The 22495-nt window shown below is 56.6% G+C and overlaps 1 protein-coding gene across 1 annotated transcript; it reads right to left on the bottom strand.

The window, feature by feature from the left end:
• Window positions 1-106: 106 nt before the first annotated feature.
• Window positions 107-20881, bottom strand: SUV39H1 (SUV39H1 histone lysine methyltransferase). The gene is made up of 6 exons (XM_066579939.1): window positions 20795-20881; window positions 13838-13983; window positions 2528-3211; window positions 2175-2321; window positions 1859-1988; window positions 107-553 (listed from the first exon to the last, which is right to left on the bottom strand). The coding sequence occupies exons 1-6, from the start codon at window positions 20868-20870 to the stop codon at window positions 420-422; spliced, it is 1317 nt and encodes a 438-aa protein (XP_066436036.1). The 5' UTR covers window positions 20871-20881; the 3' UTR covers window positions 107-419.
• Between the last annotated feature and the right edge of the window lie 1614 nt (window positions 20882-22495).

Genomic DNA, 22495 nt, shown 5'->3' with positions numbered 1-22495 from the left:
TATTTAACTACAGAAAGCCACCGGCAGCACGGAGACGACACGGCCATGAGTCAGGCCATAGGGGTCCATGGGGAGGCTGTATGCTGGACAATAAGCAGGGACACCATTCATCCTTGATTACATCAGTGTTTGTACAGACAAAAGGCTAAAAAGATAAAACCAGTATTTCATTATAAAGAAAGAAACCCCAAATCAGCGGGAGCCGGAGCGGACACTTCAAGTAATAGCAACTCTGGAGGGCGGCGGCGCCAGCAGTCCCGTTAATCTGACATGAAAAGTTAAAAACAATGATATAGCACCATATTTTGGGGGAGCGAGAGCCCCTCACATCCCAGGGCCCGTAAACACTACTTCTCCCTGGTAACAGTTATTCAAGTGCAGTGGGAGCAAGCTGCCGGTCCACGAAGAGTTAATGGCGGTCAGAAGAGGTATTTACGACACCGATCGGAGCCACATTTGCATTCCACCCGGATCCTTTTTTTGGGTGATCCAGGAAGGCCAGCCAGCCCGAAATTAGAGTCCATCTTCGTGCTTTCAACATCAACTGGATCCACTGCAAAAGGAAAAGACAAGCAGGTCAGCCGCCAACTCACGGTCCGCAGCCCTCTACTGTGAGGCCCATGGCCAGCGCGCGGTCCGCAGCCCTCTACTGTGAGGCCCATGGCCAGCGCGCGGTCCGCAGCCCTCTACTGTGAGGCCCATGGCCAGCGCGCGGTCCGCAGCCCTCTACTGTGAGGCCCATGGCCAGCGCGCGGTCCGCAGCCCTCTACTGTGAGGCCCATGGCCAGCGCGCGGTCCGCAGCCCTCTACTGTGAGGCCCATGGCCAGCGCGCGGTCCGCAGCCCTCTACTGTGAGGCCCATGGCCAGCGCGCGGTCCGCAGCCCTCTACTGTGAGGCCCATGGCCAGCGCGCGGTCCGCAGCCCTCTACTGTGAGGCCCATGGCCAGCGCGCGGTCCGCAGCCCTCTACTGTGAGGCCCATGGCCAGCGCGCGGTCCGCAGCCCTCTACTGTGAGGCCCATGGCCAGCGCGCGGTCCGCAGCCCTCTACTGTGAGGCCCATGGCCAGCGCGCGGTCCGCAGCCCTCTACTGTGAGGCCCATGGCCAGCGCGCGGTCCGCAGCCCTCTACTGTGAGGCCCATGGCCAGCGCGCGGTCCGCAGCCCTCTACTGTGAGGCCCATGGCCAGCGCGCGGTCCGCAGCCCTCTACTGTGAGGCCCATGGCCAGCGCGCGGTCCGCAGCCCTCTACTGTGAGGCCCATGGCCAGCGCACGGTCCGCAGCCCTCTACTGTGAGGCCCATGGCCAGCGCACGGTCCGCAGCCCTCTACTGTGAGGCCCATGGCCAGCGCACGGTCCGCAGCCCTCTACTGTGAGGCCCATGGCCAGCGCACGGTCCGCAGCCCTCTACTGTGAGGCCCATGGCCAGCGCACGGTCCGCAGCCCTCTACTGTGAGGCCCATGGCCAGCGCACGGTCCGCAGCCCTCTACTGTGAGGCCCATGGCCAGCGCACGGTCCGCAGCCCTCTACTGTGAGGCCCATGGCCAGCGCACGGTCCGCAGCCCTCTACTGTGAGGCCCATGGCCAGCGCACGGTCCGCAGCCCTCTACTGTGAGGCCCATGGCCAGCGCACGGTCCGCAGCCCTCTACTGTGAGGCCCATGGCCAGCGCACGGTCCGCAGCCCTCTACTGTGAGGCCCATGGCCAGCACTCCGGCACACAGTTGGAGGATGTTCCATGAATATGCCAACCCCCCCCTAGTGAACTCAAAGGCCTTGGAGGAACCATAAGAGCGGGGTGTCTGGGGGAGGGGGTCTGGTCAGTTTATGGTTAATTTGAGAGAGGAAAAAAGCCTCACCTTGCATGTTATAGTCAAACGTAAGCTCTTCCCCGGTACGTATCGTGCGGGTAGCGAAAAACGCGATGCGAGGTAACCGTTCATCCTGATTGTCGATGAAGACGTTGTAGACTTGCAGGTTCGGCTTACACTGCAACAAAAACACGTGTGAATCCACAGGTGAGAGGTTATTAGAGCCACCCTGCGGCAGGAACGGCTTCCCGTGTGCGCCAATGTGGCAGCCGCGCTTCCATCTGGTTTCTAGGCGTCACAGCCAAACTGAATTTAATCCCACTTTGGGCACACAGCCGCCCTCGCCCGCAGCGGGTCTACTTACACTGTGGTTTACAAAGTGCGATATGTTTCCATAGCGGGCAGCGTCTACAGTGTACACATCTTCCACGTAATCCAGATCAAACAGGTAGGTGGCTCCTTGCCGGTCGTAGATTTGTCCCCGGCGTTCAGCCTCATCCGATGTGATTATCTGAAAAGTGGTAGCACAGAAAAGTAGATGGAGGTAAGTCACATACAAGACTACAAGGGGTAAGCAGTTCACAGTAATCCGGCGGGACTGGCAGGAGGGTGTGAGCTCCCGCCGGGGCTCTCCTAGCTCTCTGGTCCGGGCGGCCCTACAACAGGCTACCTGACCAGTACTATACCAATAAGGAGGACTCCCGACCCGCGACTCACCTCACCAACGTACTCCATGACAAAGCTGCTCTTGCGGATCTTCTCCAGGGTTCGGACCCCCCAGCCCCTTCCATCGGGGGTCCTGAAGATGCAGAACTTGTACTGGATTCCCTTCTGCACGACGCGATTTGGGCAGGACGGGCCGCATCCACACAGCGAGTTACACTCATAAATGGGAAAGCCGGGTTTGACCTTCACCTCTCCGTATTCATTGTAAGCAAATCTGTGCTGAAAGCCTCCCGGACAGCAGCCGCGCTCGTCCGCAAAACAGTCCCGGCACTTGCAGCCGACCGCCGACTGTGTAATGGTTAACCCCTTCCCCACCTTGTACTCGTTAATGTACACAAAGTCTTTGGGAGGCCCCTCCAGGTCCACTTCGTTCTCCACCAAGATGAGGCCGGGGTGGGCGCGCTTGGCATTCAGTTGCTGCTCCCACAGGCGCAGCCGTTGTCTCTGTTTAGCCTTTAGTACTACGTGGTGGGAGAGGCTGGAGTCGAGGCGCCGCGGGCACCGCGCCAGAGCCTTCTTACTCGTAGCGTTCCCCTTCGCCCGGCGGAGAAGCTCTCGCTCCAAGTCACGGTGAAACTGCTTTACAAGGTGGAAGCACTTGAGGTGATGACGAGGTTCCCACGAACAGTCAGAATCGGGGTACCCCTTCCACTTCACGAGGTACAACTCCTCGTCCTGCAGGAACAGCAAGGATTAGAAGGGTAGAAACCGCAACACGTGAGCAGCAGAATACACGCCGCTTCCCCTCCTCCCAGCGCTGCCGCTTCAGCTCATCCCAGCAGCCCTCAAAACCGCCGGCCAGCTCGGACCCGACATCTTTTGGCCACGCCCCCTGCAAATTCAGGATGACTTTTCGTGAAGAATGAAGAAGAGTTGCAGATTTTTGTGCAAACACCTCCCGCTGTACGGGGAGCTATTCTAACGTCAGTCCTGCAATATCTGGGATAGGAGCAGCAGGGGGCGCTATTCTAACAGTCCTGTAATATCTGGGATAGGAGCAGCAGGGGGCGCTATTCGAACATTAGTTGCTAAACTCAGCTGGCTAGTCAATTGGAACCTGATTAGCCCCTCCCATTTGTTTCCTAGTTTTACCTTAACTTTCATTATAAAATTTATGTAAGCATGTATGCCACGCGGGTGGCTGCCTCGTGAATATGAGCTATTATGAAGTATGTTATGTAGTTCGACAGAGCAGGAGACAGGTAGGCCACAAACTGTGCCTCAATGCCTTACACATCACAGCTATCACCTCTGTTCTCATCCTTGCTCTCAGTTTCAGAACCTCTCTCCAACGCCCACCTCTGGGGCACTCTATTCACATCAGCCCCTCTCTCCTGTCCTCCCCTATGCACAGCTCGCATGCACTCTACTTGCTTACTCAGCCTCAAACCCCCTAATGCCACTAACAAACATAACAGCCGCCCTCATAAATCTCCTAACCATCTGCTCACCCTCGCGATCTTGCTGCTACTAGCAGCTAAGTATATCTCTCCCAATCCTGGCCCCCCTTTTATTACTCCTGACTATTAGCCCCTACCCAACTCACTAAGACAACCCTCAGCCCAACTGCTAGCCCATGCGAACCCTCCCTGACTCCTTCAAATACGCGCTCTGGAACTGCCAGTCAGCATGTAATCAACTCCCCACCATCCACCACTTCTTCACTTGTAAATCTCTAAACCCGCTCGCTCTCACAGAAACGTGGATCCAGCAGTCTGACACGGCCTTCCAATGGCCTGCAGTTCTTCCATACCCAGAGACTGAAAGATAGGTGTGGCGGAGGAGTAGGTGCTCTTCTCTCCCCAAATTGTACCTACCAGGTCATCCCCCCTGTACCCTCACTCACTTTCCCATCTTTGAGGTACATACGCTACGGCTTTTCCGCCCGCTGTCCATGCGAGTAGCAGTCATCTATCGCCCCCCAGGTGCTGCTCACCTGTTTCTGGACCATTTTGCTGCCTGCTCCCCCACTTGCTATCCTGCGAAATTCCAACCCTCATCCTAGGAGACTTCAACATCCCCACTAATGACCCCAACTCCCCATCTGCCTCTCAGCTTCTTTCGCTCACCTCCTCCCTTGGTCTCACAACTCACAGGGATGGCAATACTCTTGATCTGGTCTTCTTCCGTCTCTGCTCTGTTTCCAACTTCACTAACTCCCCTCTCCCGCTCTCGGATCATGACCTCCTCTCTTTCTCTGACACGCTCCTCAACATCTCTCCAGACCCACCTACCTACAGTACCTACAGGAACCTTAAGGCCATTCACACCCAGGACTTTGCTGAGTCCCTACAGTCCTCTCTGTTCCCTATCTCTCTCCTCTCCTGCCCCAACCTGGCTGCCGCTCACTACAACACCGCTCTCAAACATGCCCTGGATGAAGCGGCGCCCCCCAGGACCCGAGCCATCCGATGTAGACCACGGCAACCCTGGCTCACGCCTCAAATGCGCTTCATCCGGCGGTGCTCTAGAAGTGCTGAACGGCTGTGGAGGAAATCGCAAACGGCCGCAGACTTCCTCCACTACAAATTCATGCTCAGAACCTACAACCTCGCCCTCCACCACGCCAAACAAGTCTACTTCACCTCTCATCTCCTCATTATCGCACAACCTTTCACTCCCTTCTTAGCCCTAAACCGCAGCCCCCAGTGACGGATCTCAGGGCTGTGGAGCTGGCTGCTTACTTCAAAAAGAAAATAGACGACATCCGTCAGGAAATAACTTCCCAATCCCAGACTAGCCCTGACCCTAGTCTTGTCAGCACTGCATCTAGCTCCTGCTCACTGTCTGTACTCAGACCAGCGACAGAGGAAGAAGTCTCCAAACCTGCTCTTCTCTGCTCAACCTACCCCCTCCTCCGCTCCCTCTCCCCTCACCCCTCACCCCCTCCTCCGCTCCCTCTCCCCTCACCCGCTCCCTCACCCCCTCCTCCGCTCCTTCTCCCCTCACCCCCTCCTCCGCTCCTTCTCCCCTCACCCCCTCCTCCGCTCCTTCTCCCCTCACCCCCTCCTCCGCTCCTTCTCCCCTCACCCCCTCCTCCGCTCCTTCTCCCCTCACCCCTCACCCCCTCCTCCGCTCCTTCTCCCCTCACCCCTCACCCCCTCCTCCGCTCCTTCTCCCCTCACCCCTCACCCCCTCCTCCGCTCCTTCTCCCCTCACCCCTCACCCCCTCCTCCGCTCCTTCTCCCCTCACCCCTCACCCCCTCCTCCGCTCCTTCTCCCCTCACCCCCTCCTCCGCTCCTTCTCCCCTCACCCCCTCCTCCGCTCCTTCTCCCCTTCTCCCCTCACCCCCTCCTCCGCTCCTTCTCCCCTCACCCCCTCCTCCGCTCCTTCTCCCCTCACCCCTCACCCCCTCCTCCGCTCCTTCTCCCCTCACCCCCTCCTCCGCTCCTTCTCCCCTCACCCCCTCCTCCGCTCCTTCTCCCCTCACCCCCTCCTCCCCTCACCCCCTCCTCCGCTCCTTCTCCCCTCACCCCCTCCTCCGCTCCTTCTCCCCTCACCCCCTCCTCCGCTCCTTCTCCCCTCACCCCCTCCTCCGCTCCTTCTCCCCTCACCCCCTCCTCCGCTCCTTCTCCCCTCACCCCTCACCCCTCACCCCCTCCTCCGCTCCTCCCCTTCTCCCCTCACCCGCTCCCTCACCCCCTCCTCCGCTCCTTCTCCCCTCACCCCCTCCTCCGCTCCTTCTCCCCTCACCCCCTCCTCCGCTCCTTCTCCCCTCACCCCCTCCTCCGCTCCTTCTCCCCTCACCCCCCCCTCCGCTCCTTCTCCCCTCACCCCCCCTCTGCTCCTTCTCCCCTTCTCCCCTCCTTCTCCCCTTCTCCCCTCCTCCGCTCCTTCTCCCCTCACCCCCTCCTCCGCTCCTTCTCCCCTTCTCCCCTCACCCCCTCCTCCGCTCCTTCTCCCCTTCTCCCCTCACCCCCTCCTCCGCTCCTTCTCCCCTCACCCCCTCCTCCGCTCCTTCTCCCCTTCTCCCCTCACCCCCTCCTCCGCTCCTTCTCCCCTTCTCCCCTCACCCCCTCCTCCGCTCCTTCTCCCCTTCTCCCCTCACCCCCTCCTCCGCTCCTTCTCCCCTTCTCCCCTCACCCCCTCCTCCGCTCCTTCTCCCCTTCTCCCCTCACCCCCTCCTCCGCTCCTTCTCCCCTTCTCCCCTCACCCCCTCCTCCGCTCCTTCTCCCCTTCTCCCCTCACCCCCTCCTCCGCTCCTTCTCCCCTTCTCCCCTCACCCCCTCCTCCGCTCCTTCTCCCCTTCTCCCCTCACCCCCTCCTCCGCTCCTTCTCCCCTTCTCCCCTCACCCCCTCCTCCGCTCCTTCTCCCCTTCTCCCCTCACCCCTCACCCCCTCCTCCGCTCCTTCTCCCCTTCTCCCCTCACCCCTCACCCCCTCCTCCGCTCCTTCTCCCCTCACCCCTCACCCCCTCCCTCTCCCCTCACCCCCTCCTCCGCTCCCTCTCCCCTCACCCCTCACCCCCTCCCTCTCCCCTCACCCCCTCCCTCTCCCCTCACCCCCTCCTCCGCTCCCTCTCCCCTCACCCACTCCCTCTCCCCTCACCCACTCCCTCTCCCCTCACCCCCTCCTCCGCTCCCTCTCCCCTCACCCCCTCCTCCGCTCCCTCTCCCCTCACCCCCTCCTCCGCTCCCTCTCCCCTCACCCCCTCCTCCGCTCCCTCTCCCCTCACCCCCTCCTCCGCTCCCTCTCCCCTCACCCCCTCCTCCGCTCCCTCTCCCCTCACCCCCTCCTCCGCTCCCTCTCCCCTCACCCCCTCCTCCGCTCCCTCTCCCCTCACCCGCTCCCTCTCCCCTCACCCCCTCCTCCGCTCCTTCTCCCCTTCTCCCCTCACCCCTCACCCCCTCCTCCGCTCCTTCTCCCCTCACCCCCTCCTCCGCTCCTTCTCCCCTCACCCGCTCCTTCTCCCCTCACCCCTCACCCCCTCCTCCGCTCCTTCTCCCCTCACCCCCTCCCTCTCCCCTCACCCCCTCCCTCTCCCCTCACCCCCTCCCTCTCCCCTCACCCCCTCCCTCTCCCCTCACCCCCTCCCTCTCCCCTCACCCCCTCCCTCTCCCCTCACCCCCTCCCTCTCCCCTCACCCCCTCCTCCGCTCCCTCTCCCCTCCTCCGCTCCCTCTCCCCTCACCCCCTCCTCCGCTCCCTCTCCCCTCCTCCGCTCCCTCTCCCCTCACCCCCTCCTCCGCTCCCTCTCCCCTCCTCCGCTCCCTCTCCCCTCACCCCCTCCTCCGCTCCCTCTCCCCTCCTCCGCTCCCTCTCCCCTCTCCCCTCCTCCGCTCCCTCTCCCCTCTCCCCTCCTCCGCTCCCTCTCCCCTCACCCCCTCCTCCGCTCCCTCTCCCCTCACCCCCTCCTCCGCTCCCTCTCCCCTCACCCCCTCCTCCGCTCCCTCTCCCCTCACCCCCTCCTCCGCTCCCTCTCCCCTCACCCCCTCCTCCGCTCCCTCTCCCCTCACCCGCTCCCTCTCCCCTCACCCCCTCCTCCGCTCCCTCTCCCCTCACCCCCTCCTCCGCTCCCTCTCCCCTCACCCCCTCCTCCGCTCCCTCTCCCCTCACCCCCTCCTCCGCTCCCTCTCCCCTCACCCCCTCCTCCGCTCCCTCTCCCCTCACCGGCTCCCTCTCCCCTCACCCGCTCCCCTCACCCGCTCCCTCTCCCCTCACCCGCTCCCTCTCCCCTCACCCGCTCCCTCTCCCCTCACCCGCTCCCTCTCCCCTCACCCGCTCCCTCTCCCAAGTGGTCATCTCCCATCTCACCACTATATCCAACCTCTCTCTGAACTCTGGCATCTTTCTCTCTTCTTTCAAAACACGCCATCATATCCCCACTGATAAAGAAGCCGACTCTGGACGCGACTGATGCTGCCAACTACCGACCCATCTCTAATCTCCCCTTCACCTCCAAACTATTGGAACGCCTAGCCTACTCCCGTCATGTAAGCTATCCATCAGAGCATTCTCTCCTCGAACCCCTACAGTCTGGCTTTCGACCTCAACACTCGACAGAAACTGCCGTGAACCCTTACAAGAGTATCCAATGACCTCCTGACAGCCAAATCAAGGGGCGATTACTCCCTACTGATCCTCCTCGTCCTCTCCGCAGCATTCGACACTGTTGACCACAAACTCTTCCTCAGTATGCTTCACGGCCTAAAGGACACTGCTCTCTTCTGGTTCTCCTCCTACCGTGTTTCCCTGAAAATAAGACACTGTCTTCTAATAATTTTTGCCCCAAAAAGGGCACAGTGTCTTATTTTCGGGGAAGGGGAGGCCTTATGCTCACCTGGTCCGCGGCGTCCCGATGCTCTTCGGCGGTGGTGCTGCGGTATACTTCATCCTCCTTGTCTTACAGCTGATGTCATTCACTGAATGGCTGTGATTGGTTCATCGAGCGCTGGCTGTGATCGGCTGCTGGCGCTCGATTAGCCAATAACAGCACACGCTTTGCTGGAGGCGGGGTATTCAAAGCCCCGTCACCAGCAGAAGCTCAGCTGTGAGACAAGGAGGACAAAGTTTACCGCAGCTCCGCTGGAGGCCATCGGGACAGTACGGATCAGGTGGGTATTGTTTTTTTTCCCGGGAGCACTTTAGCTAGGTCCTATTTTTGGGGAGGCCTTATATTTCAAGCCTCCCCCGAAAACCCGATAGGTCTTACCATCGGGGTAGGACCTATTTTCGGGGAAAGACGGTACCTATCCGGCCACTCCTTCAGCCTCTCCTTTGCTGGCTCTACTTCCCCTCCTCTTCTCCTTGCTGCTGGGGTCCCCCAGGGCTCGGTCCTCGGCCCCTCCTTTTCTCCAACTACACAGCCCCTATTGAACAAACCATCAGGAGTTTGGGCTTCCAATACCACCTGTATGCTCACGACACCCAGCTATACACCTCTTCCTGTGACATCACAGCGCCGATCCTCCAGAGCACCACCGACTGTCCGCTGTCTCTACCACTATGCCCTCTCTGTACCTAAATCTGAACCTCTCTAAAACAGACCTGCTGGTGTTTCCACCCTCCACTAACCGACCTCATCCTGACATCTCCATCTCAGTGTGTGGCACCATAACTCCCAGCACGCCCGCTGCCTTGGGGTCATATCCGACTCTGATCTCTCCTTTACCCCCTACATCCAATCTCTGGCCCGAACAGGTCAGCCGCACCTCAAGAACATCGCAAGAATCTGCTCTTTTCTCACCGCGGACACGCTAAAAACGCTCACTGTCACCCTCATCCACTCCCGGCTCGATTATTACAACTCGTTGCTGATCGCCCCCCACCCCCCCCCCCCCCCCGCACCAGACTCTACCCTCTCCAATCCATCCTGAATGTGGCAGCCTGGCTCATCTGCCTGTCCAGCAGCTACTCGGACGCCTCTGCCCTGTGTCAATTTAAATTCATTACCGCCCCGCCCTACATTGTATCCCTCATCCACAGCCCCGCCCAACATTGTATCCCTCATCCACAGCCCCGCCCAACATTGTATCCCTCATCCACAGCCCCGCCCTACATTGTATCCCTCATCCACAGCGCAGCGCCGCCCTACATTGTATCCCTCATCCACAGCGCAGCGCCGCCCTACATTGTATCCCTCATCCACAGCCCCGCCCAACATTGTATCCCTCATCCACAGCCCCGCCCTACATTGTATCCCTCATCCACAGCGCAGCGCCGCCCTACATTGTATCCCACATCCACAGCACCGTGCCGCCCTACATTGTATCCCTCATCCACAGCACTGCGCCGCCCTACATTGTATCCCTCATCCACAGCACCGCCCTACATTGTATCCCTCATCCACAGCCCCGCCCTACATTGTATCCCTCATCCACAGCACCGCGCCGCCCTACATTGTATCCCTCATCCACAGCACCGCGCCGCCCTACATTGTATCCCTCATCCACAGCACCGCGCCGCCCTACATTGTATCCCTCATCCACAGCACCGCCCTACATTGTATCCCTCATCCACAGCACCGCCCTACATTGTATCCCTCATCCACAGCACCGTGCCGCCCTACATTGTATCCCTCATCAACAGCACCGCGCCGCCCTACATTGTATCCCTCATCCACAGCCCCGCCCTACATTGTATCCCTCATCCACAGCGCAGTGCTGCCCTACATTGTATCCCTCATCCACAGCACCGCGCCGCCCTACATTGTATCCCTCATCCACAGCACCGCGCCGCCCTACATTGTATCCCTCATCCACAGCACCGCGCCGCCCTACATTGTATCCCTCATCCACAACACCGCCCTACATTGTATCCCTCATCCACAGCACCGCGCCGCCCTACATTGTATCCCTCATCCACAGCACCGCGCCGCCCTACATTGTATCCCTCACCCACAGCCCCGCCCTACATTGTATCCCTCATCCACAGCGCAGTGCTGCCCTACATTGTATCCCTCATCCACAGCACCGCGCCGCCCTACATTGTATCCCTCATCCACCGCGCCGCCCTACATTGTATCCCTCATCCACAGCACCTCCCTGCCCTACATTGTATCCCTCATCCAAAGCGCCGCGCCGCCCTACATTGTATCCCTCATCCACAGCGCAGCGCCCCCCTATATTATATCCCTCATCCACAGCCCCGCCCTACATTGCATCCCTCATCCACAGCCCCGCCCTACATTGCATCCCTCATCCACAGCCCCGCCCTACATTGCATCCCTCATCCACAGCCCCGCCCTACATTGCATCCCTCATCCACAGCCCCGCCCTACATTGCATCCCTCATCCACAGCCCCGCCCTACATTGCATCCCTCATCCACAGCCCCGCCCTACATTGCATCCCTCATCCACAGCCCCGCCCTACATTGCATCCCTCATCCACAGCCCCGCCCTACATTGCATCCCTCATCCACAGCCCCGCCCTACATTGCATCCCTCATCCACAGCCCCGCCCTACATTGCATCCCTCATCCACAGCCCCGCCCTACATTGCATCCCTCATCCACAGCCCCGCCCTACATTGCATCCCTCATCCACAGCCCCGCCCTACATTGCATCCCTCATCCACAGCCCCGCCCTACATTGCATCCCTCATCCACAGCCCCGCCCTACATTGCATCCCTCATCCACAGCCCCGCCCTACATTGCATCCCTCATCCACAGCCCCGCCCTACATTGCATCCCTCATCCACAGCCCCGCCCTACATTGCATCCCTCATCCACAGCCCCGCCCTACATTGCATCCCTCATCCACAGCCCCGCCCTACATTGCATCCCTCATCCACAGCCCCGCCCTACATTGCATCCCTCATCCACAGCCCCGCCCTACATTGTAACATTGTCTTCATTTGGCCTTACGAACTATGTTACAATGTAGGGCGGTGCGGTGCTGTGGATGAGGGATACAATGTAGGGCGGTGCTGTGGATGAGGGATACAATGTAGGGGGGCGCGGTGCTGTGGATGAGGGATACAATGTAGGGCGGCGCGGTGCTGTGGATGAGGGATACAATGTAGGGGGGCGCGGTGCTGTGGATGAGGGATACAATGTAGGGGGGCGCGGTGCTGTGGATGAGGGATACAATGTAGGGGGGCGCGGTGCTGTGGATGAGGGATACAATGTAGGGGGGCGCGGTGCTGTGGATGAGGGATACAATGTAGGGCGGCGCTGCGCGGTGGATGAGGGGTACGAGGTAGGGCGGCGCGGTGGATGACGGGTACGAGGTAGGGCGGCGCGGTGGATGAGGGGTACGAGGTAGGGCGGCGCGGTGGAGGGGGTACGAGGTAGGGCCCCCGCCATACCGTGCCCATCTCCAGCCCCCGCCATACCGTGCCCATCTCCAGCCCCCGCCATACCGTGCCCATCTCCAGCCCCCGCCATACCGTGCCCATCTCCAGCCCCCGCCATACCGTGCCCATCTCCAGCCCCCGCCATACCGTGCCCATCTCCAGCCCCCGCCATACCGTGCCCATCTCCAGCCCCCGCCATACCGTGCCCATCTCCAGCCCCCGCCATACCGTGCCCATCTCCAGCCCCCGCCATACCGTGCACATCTCCACCTCGCCATACCGTGCACATCTCCACCTCGCCATACCGTGCACATCTCCACCTCCCCATACCGTGCCCATCTCTAGCCCCCGCCATACCGTGCACATCTCCACCTCGCCATATCGTGCACATCTCCACCCCGCCATACCGTGCACATCTCCACCTCGCCATACCGTGCACATCTCCACCCCGCCATACCGGGCACATCTCCAGCCCGCCATACCGTGCCCATCTCCGCCCCGCCATACCGTGCCCATCTCCACGCTCCCATACCGTGCACATCTCCAGCCCCCCATACCGTGCACATCTCCACCCCACCATACCGGGCACATCTCCAGCCCGCCATACCGTGCCCATCTCCGCCCCGCCATACCGTGCCCATCTCCACGCTCCCATACCGGGCCCATCTCCAGCCCCCCATACCGTGCACATCTCCACCCCGCCATACCGTGCACATCTCCAGCCCCGCCATACCGTGCCCATCTCCAGCCCCTTTACCTTCTGTATCACCCCATTACTTGTAGTATGTAAGCTCGTTGGAGCCGGACCCGCACCCCTATTGTTTCCATCAGCTGATTACTATGTAACCGCGGTTCTGTAATGTCTTTTGTCTTTCTGTATCCCCCGTCTATGTAAGCGCTGCGGGATATGTTGGCGCCATACAAATACAGATTGTTATTAGTCTTGCAATATCTGGAGATATTAAAAAATGGCTGAGAGGGAAAAAATGAAAACAAGTTTGCGGGATTTCAGCAGAAGCCATACTTTTCCCGAACGCCCCTTTAGCGCCCGCCTCACACTAGTATTAGGCTTTCATCCTGGGTCGTCCGGTCCGGCGATGACAAAAACAAAGGGATACTGCTATACTGCAGGCTGGTTCCACGGGAGCGCCAAGGGAGGTATGTGCGGCGGCTGGGTAGAGGCTGGCCACCAGTATAAGAAATGAGGCCCCCTGAAGGCCAGGTCCCCCACTTGTTAACCCCTGCGACGCAGCCACATCCATCCAACAATCACTGGCCTCAGCGGCGAGCCCACAAGGTGCCTCATCGCTGCAGCACATGGCGTTGGGGCATCTAAAGGGGGCCCGGGTACATCCACGGGGGACAAACGGCTGCTTTCACAGATGGCAAGAAGTGTAATGCGCCGTACGCCACCAGCGGAGTAACGCGGCTTACAAGGGCTTTTACACACAGCGTCTCATATATAGGGGGAGTCGGTACCCCGCCGGGTCCATTTACTCCACGAGGGGCAGTCAGTGGCGCTCCAACCAGGGGCGGGCGACCGTCAGCGGCGCTCCGTTCTTACCTGCACTCTCTTGTAGTCACACAGATATTCCACCTCAAAGTTGCAGATATTCTTGCGGTTCACCCCGAGCGGCGTGCAGCAGACGTGCTGGATGCGACAGAGTTCTTGGAGATGAGACTCCGAAGAGAGACCCCGCACTGAACAACCTGCAAGACAAGCGCTGAAGGTGAGCGACAGGCACTGAAGGTGATCCCGGGCAAGCGCTGCGGCAGAGGCACCTCCCAACCCCCCCCCCCCCGGGCGCTGGGGCAGAGCAGCCTCCTCCCCCCCCCCCCGGGCAAGCGCTGCGGCAGAGCCACCTCCCGGGCAAGCGCAGCGGCAGAGCCATCTCCCCCTCCGGCAAGCGCTGGGGCAGAGCCATCTCCCCCTCCGGCAAGCGCTGGGGCAGAGCAACCTCCCCCTCCGGCAAGCGCTGGGGCAGAGCAACCTCCCCCTCCGGCAAGCGCTGGGGCAGAGCAACCTCCCCCTCCGGCAAGCGCTGGGGCAGAGCAACCTCCCCCTCCGGCAAGCGCTGGGGCAGAGCAACCTCCCCCTCCGGCAAGCGCTGGGGCAGAGCAACCTCCCCCTCCGGCAAGCGCTGGGGCAGAGCAACCTCCCCCTCCGGCAAGCGCTGCGGCAGAGCAACCTCCCCCTCCGGCAAGCGCTGCGGCAGAGCAACCTCCCCCTCCGGCAAGCGCTGGGGCAGAGCAACCTCCCCCTCCGGCAAGCGCTGCGGCAGAGCAACCTCCCCCTCCGGCAAGCGCTGGGGCAGAGCAACCTCCCCCTCCGGCAAGCGCTGGGGCAGAGCAACCTCCCCCTCCGGCAAGCGCTGGGGCAGAGCAACCTCCCCCTCCGGCAAGCGCTGGGGCAGAGCAACCTCCCCCTCCGGCAAGCGCTGGGGCAGAGCAACCTCCCCCTCCGGCAAGCGCTGGGGCAGAGCAACCTCCCCCTCCGGCAAGCGCTGGGGCAGAGCAACCTCCCCCTCCGGCAAGCGCTGGGGGTGGGCCATACCCTACCAAGACAAAACAGCGCCAGTTATGTGTCGACCGCCGTGGCCCTCTCCTCTACTGGAGACCTTCTTCCCCCATTGGTTCTAGCACCACAGCCCTCTACTGCCGGCCGTGCCTTCTAGAATGTGCCCAATAAGACGCTCCCTTCAGATCCCCACAACCCTATGTGAACTAAGCCACAGCAGGGGCCAACTCTAACCCCTTAGTGACGCGGCCCACTCACAGCTTCACTTTTTGTTTTTCCCGCAGACTTTCAAAAAAAGAAAAAAAAATTAACTCTAATTTTACAACTTTATTCCTCTTTCATCTGTTGCACGAGAGCGGCCTGCAGCTGCTATAGGTGCCACGGGGGACATATAATGAGAGGTTACTGGGCGCACTCTGGGGGACGCAATGTGTTGGAGAAGTTATTGGCCGCACTCTGGGGGACACATAATGTGTTGGAGAGGTTACTGGCCGCACTCTGGGGGACACATCATGTGTTGGAGAGGTTACTGGCTGCACTCTGGGGGGACATATAATGTATTGGAGAGGTTACTGGCTGCACTCTGGAGGACATATAATGTGTTGGAGATGTTACGGCTGCACTCTGGGGGACATATAATGTGTTGTAGATGTTACTGGCCGCACTCTGGGGGACATATAATGTGTTGGAGATGTTACTGGCTGCACTCTGGGGGACACATCATGTGTTGGAGAGGTTACTGGCTGCACTCTGGGGGGACATATAATGTATTGGAGAGGTTACTGGCTGCACTCTGGAGGACATATAATGTGTTGGAGATGTTACGGCTGCACTCTGGGGGACATATAATGTGTTGTAGATGTTACTGGCCGCACTCTGGGGGACATATAATGTGTTGGAGATGTTACTGGCTGCACTCTGGGGGACATATGTGTTGGAGATGTTACTGGCTGCACTCTGGGGGACATATAATGTATTGGAGATGTTACTGGCCGCACTCTGGGGGACATATAATGTGTTGTAGATGTTACTGGCTGCACTCTGGGGGACATATAATGTGTTGGAGATGTTACTGGCTGCACTCTGGGGGACATATAATGTGTTGGAGTTGTTACTGGCTGCACTCTGGGGGACATATAATGTGTTGTAGATGTTACTGGCTGCACTCTGGAGGACATATAATGTGTTGGAGATGTTACTGGCTGCACTCTGGGGGACATATAATGTGTTGGAGATGTTACTGGCCGCACTCTGGGGGACATATAATGTGTTGTAGATGTTACTGGCTGCACTCTGGGGGACATATAATGTGTTGGAGATGTTACTGGCCGCACTCTGGGGGACATGAGTATTTTGTTACACTGTTACTAAGGGGTTATGGGGCCACACAGGGGGACGTGTTGGTCATTCTGCCCCCTTTGACCGAGCATGGTAACACATGCTAGGAAGATCAGCTGGAATGTCTGTTTATTACGCTGCAATCTGAAGTTGAAAGCAGCTTTCAAAGACGGCGCCTCTGTGCTGCCTTCCCACAATGCCCTGCGCTTCCCCCGTGTGCGTTCCCGATGACAGCAGGACGTACTGCCTGAAAAGCAGTCTGCCCCAACCCCGCCCACCTACACTGACCTATTGGGCGGGGCTGGGCTAGACAGCCTGGTAGGTCAGTGTAGGTGGGCGGGGCTGGGCTAGACAGCCAGGTAGGTCAGTGTAGGTGGGCGGGGCTGGGGTAGACTCGGGGTCAGTATAGGATAAGAAATGTATGTACACTGTGACTCCAGCAGTAGAATAGTGAGTGCAGCTCTGGAGTATAATACAGGATGTAACTCAGGATCAGTACAGGATAAGTAATGTATGTACACAGTGACTCCACCAGCAGAAGAGTGAGTGCAGCTCTGGAGTATAATACAGGATGTAACTCAGGAGCAGTACAGGATAAGTAATGTATATACACAGTGACTCCACCAGCAGAATAGTGAGTGCAGCTCTGGGGTATAATACAGGATCAGTACATGATAAGTAATGTATGTACACAGTGACTCCACCAGCAGAATAGTGAGTGCAGCTCTGGGGTATAATACAGGATGTAACTCAGGATCAGTACAGGATAAGTAATGTATGTACACAGTAACTCCACCAGCAGAATAGTGAGTGCAGCTCTGGAGTATAATACAGGATGTAACTCAGGATCAGTACAGGATAAGTAATGTATGTACACAGTGACTCCACCAGCAGAATAGTGAGTGCAGCTCTGGAGTATAATACAGGATGTAACTCAGGATCAGTACAGGATAAGTAATGTATGTACACAGTGACTCCACCAGCAGAATAGTGAGTGCAGCTCTGGAGTATAATACAGGATGTAACTCAGGATCAGTACAGGATAAGTAATGTATGTGCACAGTGACTCCACCAGCAGAATAGTGAGTGCAGCTCTGGGGTATAATACAGGATGTAACTCAGGATCAGTACAGGATAAGTAATGTATGTGCACAGTGACTCCACCAGCAGAATAGTGAGTGCAGCTCTGGGGTATAATACAGGATGTAACTCAGGATCAGTACAGGATAAGTAATGTATGTAGACAGTGACTCCACCAGCAGAATAGTGAGTGCAGCTCTGGGGTATAATACAGGATGTAACTCAGGGTCAGTACAGGATAAGTAATGTACGTACACAGTGACTCCACCAGCAGAATAGTGAGTGCAGCTCTGGAGTATAATACAGGATGTAACTCAGGATCAGTACAGGATAAGTAATGTATGTAGACAGTGACTCCACCAGCAGAATAGTGAGTGCAGCTCTGGGGTATAATACAGGATGTAACTCAGGGTCAGTACAGGATAAGTAATGTATGTACACAGTGACTCCACCAGCAGAATAGTGAGTGCAGCTCTGGAGTATAATACAGGATATAACTCAGGGTCAGTACAGGATAAGTAATGTATGCACACAGTGACTCCACCAGCAGAATAGTGAGTGCAGCTCTGCAGTATAATACAGGATGTAAGTCAGGATCAGTACAGGATAAGTAATGTATGTACACAGTGACTCCACCAGCAGAATAGTGAGTGCAGCTCTGGGGTATAATACAGGATGTAACTCAGGATCAGTACAGGATAAGTAATGTATGTACACAGTGACTCCACCAGCAGAATAGTGAGTGCAGCTCTGGAGTATAATACAAGATGTAACTCAGGAGCAGTACAGGATAAGTAATGTATGTACACAGTGACTCCACCAGCAGTATAGTGAGTGCAGCTCTGCAGTATAATACAGGATGTAACTCAGGATCAGTACAGGATAAGTAATGTACACAGTGACTCCACCAGCAGAATAGTGAGTGCAGCTCTGGGGTATAATACAAGATGTAACTCAGGAGCAGTACAGGATAAGTAATGTATGTACACAGTGACTCCACCACCAGCAGAATAGTGAGTGCAGCTCTGGGGTATAATACAGGATGTAACTCATGAGCAGTACAGGATAAGTAATGTATGTACACAGTGACTCCACCAGCAGAATAGTGAGTGCAGCTCTGCAGTATAATACAGGATGTAACTCAGGATCAGTACAGGATAAGTAATGTATGTACACAGTGACTCCACCAGCAGAATTGTGAGTGCAGCTCTGGAGTATAATACAGGATGTAACTCAGGAGCAGTACAGGATAAGTAATGTATGTACACAGTGACTCCACCAGCAGAATAGTGAGTGCAGCTCTGGGGTATAATACAGGATGTAACTCAGGATCAGTACAGGATAAGTAATGTATGTACACAGTGACTCCACCAGCAGAATAGTGAGTGCAGCTCTGGGGTATAATACAGGATGTAACTCAGGAGCAGTACAGGATAAGTAATGTATGTATACAGTGACTCCACCAGCAGAATAGTGAGTGCAGCTCTGGGGTATAATACAGGATGTAACTCATGAGCAGTACAGGATAAGTAATGTATGTATACAGTGACTCCACCAGCAGAATAGTGAGTGCAGCTCTGGGGTATAATACAGGATGTAACTCAGGAGCAGTACAGGATAAGTAATGTATGTACACAGTGACTCCACCAGCAGAATATTGAGTGCAGCTCTGGGGTATAATACAGGATGTAACTCAGGATCAGTACAGGATAAGTAATGTATGTACACAGTGACTCCACCAGCAGAATAGTGAGTGCAGCTCTGGGGTATAATACAGGATGTAACTCAGGAGCAGTACAGGATAAGTAATGTATGTACACAGTGACTCTACCAGCAGAATAGTGAGTGCAGCTCTGGGGTATAATACAGGATGTAACTCAGGATCAGTACAGGATAAGTAATGTATGTACACAGTGACTCCACCAGCAGAATAGTGAGTGCAGCTCTGGAGTATAATACAGGATGTAACTCAGGAGCAGTACAGGATAAGTAATGTATGTACACAGTGACTCCACCAGCAGAATAGTGAGTGCAGCTCTGGGGTATAATACAGGATGTAACTCAGGATCAGTACAGGATAAGTAATGTATGTACACAGTGACTCCACCAGCAGAATAGTGAGTGCAGCTCTGGGGTATAATACAGGATGTAACTCAGGGTCAGTACAGGATAAGTAATGTATGCACACAGTGACTCCACCAGCAGAATAGTGAGTGCAGCTCTGCAGTATAATACAGGATGTAACTCAGGATCAGTACAGGATAAGTAATGTATGTACACAGTGACTCCACCAGCAGAATAGTGAGTGCAGCTCTGGGGTATAATACAAGATGTAACTCAGGAGCAGTACAGGATAAGTAATGTATGTACACAGTGACTCCACCAGCAGAATAGTGAGTGCAGCTCTGGAGTATAATACAGGATGTAACTCAGGACCAGTACAGGATAAGTAATGTATGTACACAGTGACTCCACCAGCAGAATAGTGAGTGCAGCTCTGGGGTATAATACAGGATGTAACTCAGGAGCAGTACAGGATAAGTAATGTATGTACACAGTGACTCCAGCAGCAGAATAGTGAGTGCAGCTCTGGAGTATAATACAGGATGTAACTCAGGAGCAGCACAGGATAAGTAATGTATATACACAGTGACTCCACCAGCAGAATAGTGAGTGCAGCTCTGGGGTATAATACAGGATGTAACTCAGGGTCAGTAAAGGATAAGTAATGTATGTACACAGTGACCCCACCAGCAGAATAGTGAGTGCAGCTCTGGGGTATAATACAGGATGTAACTCAGGGTCAGTACAGGATAAGTAATGTATGTACACAGTGACTCCACCAGCAGAATAGTGAGTGCAGCTCTGGGGTATAATACAGGATGTAACTCAGGATCAGTACAGGATAAGTAATGTATGTACACAGTGACTCCACCAGCAGAATAGTGAGTGCAGCTCTGGAGTATAATACAGGATGTAACTCAGGATCAGTACAGGATAAGTAATGTATGTACATAGTGACTCCACCAGCAGAATAGTGAGTGCAGCTCTGGGGTATAATACAGGATGTAACTCAGGGTCAGTACAGGATAAGTAATGTTTGTACACAGTGACTCCACCAGCAGAATAGTGAGTGCAGCTCTGGGGTATAATACAGGATGTAACTCAGGATCAGTACAGGATAAGTAATGTATGTACACAGTGACTCCACCACCAGCAGAATAGTGAGTGCAGCTCTGGGGTATAATACAGGATGTAACTCAGGATCAGTACAGGATAAGTAATGTATGTACACAGTGACTCCACCAGCAGAATAGTGAGTGCAGCTCTGGAGTATAATACAGGATGTAACTCAGGATCAGTACAGGATAAGTAATGTATGTACACAGTGACTCCACCAGCAGAATAGTGAGTGCAGCTCTGGGGTATAATACAGGATGTACTCGGGGTTGTGTCGCTCACACCGCCCGGTAAGGGGACTGGAAGCTTTCGCTGAAGTTCTCCTGCGGGAAGCAGTAAGTGAAGCGCCCCCGTCCGCCGCTCCCCACCCCGCCGCTCCCTCTCTCACCCGGACCGGTCACTCACCACGCACAGCGTTTAAATTCTCCGCCATGTCGCGCGGGATAGGCAGCGGACTCTGGATCGCGGTTCTTAATCTCATTGGTCAGCTGGAGCCGGCGCGGGCAGCATGGCGACACCCTGATTGGCTGAGAGATGGGTGACGTCAGCTTTGAGGTGGGTCCTTAAATTGCGCGCCATTTCCCAAAGACTCGGGCGTCGATCGGTGTTAGTAGTTTACCTCAGCCGCCGTGAGAGGACGAAGAGTCGGCGGTCTGCGGAGAGGCCGCCATGTCGGCGGTCTGCGGAGAGGCCGCCATCTTACTGTGGTCCATATCGCCATAGTGAATGGGGAAGTGTCTACGGCATGATGGCTGCCGCTGAGGACATAGTGTAAGACGAGAGTGCTGTCATGTATTGCTCTCTAGTGCTGGGCAGTGACGCCGCGGCTTCTGTCAGGCGGAGAGGTGGAGGCGGTCAGTCATGGATCTCTGGGGGGGTCTGTGCCCTCGGCTGGCGGGTGAGAACTGGGCGCACACGTGACTCGGCGGTTAATAAACGTGTGGCTGCCCCCTAGTGTTGTGCCGCACCGTCCCTCAGAGGAGCCTCTAAGACCTCTGCTTGCTGTAGGTGAATGAGCCGACTGCAGCTGGCGGAGTCCATGTGGATGTTAGGCCCCGTGTCTGCGGGTGTGGTCCCCAGACAGTGCAGCATGCGCGGTGCTCCCGCTGCAGTCCATGGCCACCGTCCGGAGATGGTGTACGCACGGTGGAGCCCGCGGCGGGCCCTGTGCGGACGGCTTACATGGCCGTCATTGGAAGCCGCCCGTCTGCTATGGTATAGCGTGAATACGCGCCAACCGCGTCATGTGACCCTGCCGGCGGGGCTCTGGGGGTAAGTATGGGGCCTTTGGGGCCCGCTGCAGTAATCCGCTCGTGGAGCCGCCGTCTGCATAAGGCCTAATGAAGAATAAGGGGGTGTGAGGCTCGCTGCCCGCCCAGCACACCCCACGGAGAGGAGCGCGGCGCCCCCGCAGGTGAGCAGGCTGGGTGTCCGTGGGGCCTCACCGCGGCGGAGATCAGCGTACAGCCCCTGTCACCGCGGAAACCGAGAGCGCCATGGCTGACAGCGCTAAACTGGGCCTGAGGACCCCCAATATATACATCCCCATGGCACACCCGGTGTATATACACCCTATATATATGTACACCCGGTGTATATACACCCTATATATATATATACACACACACACCCCCATGGTACACCCTATATATATATATATATATATATACACACCCCCATGGCACACCCGGTGTATATACACCCTATATATATGTACACCCGGTGTATATACACCCTATATATATATACACACACCCCCATGGTACACCCCATATATATGTACACCCGGTGTATATACACCCTATATATATGTACACCCGGTGTATATACACCCTATATATATATATACACACACCCCCATGGTACACCCCATATATATACACCCTATATATATATATATATATATATATATATATATATATATATACACACACCCATGGTACACCCGATGTATATACACCCCATATATATATATGTACACCCGTTGTATATACACACCCCCATGATACACCCGGTGTATATACACCCTATATATACTGTATATACACACCCCCATGATACACCCGGTGTATATACACCCTATATATACTGTATATACACACCCCC

This window comes from Eleutherodactylus coqui, chromosome 10 (assembly GCF_035609145.1).
Source record: "Eleutherodactylus coqui strain aEleCoq1 chromosome 10, aEleCoq1.hap1, whole genome shotgun sequence".
Lineage (NCBI taxonomy): Eukaryota > Metazoa > Chordata > Amphibia > Anura > Eleutherodactylidae > Eleutherodactylus > Eleutherodactylus coqui.
The sequence above is the reverse complement of the archived record's forward strand: the minus strand, read 5'-3'. Positions and strand labels throughout refer to the sequence as shown.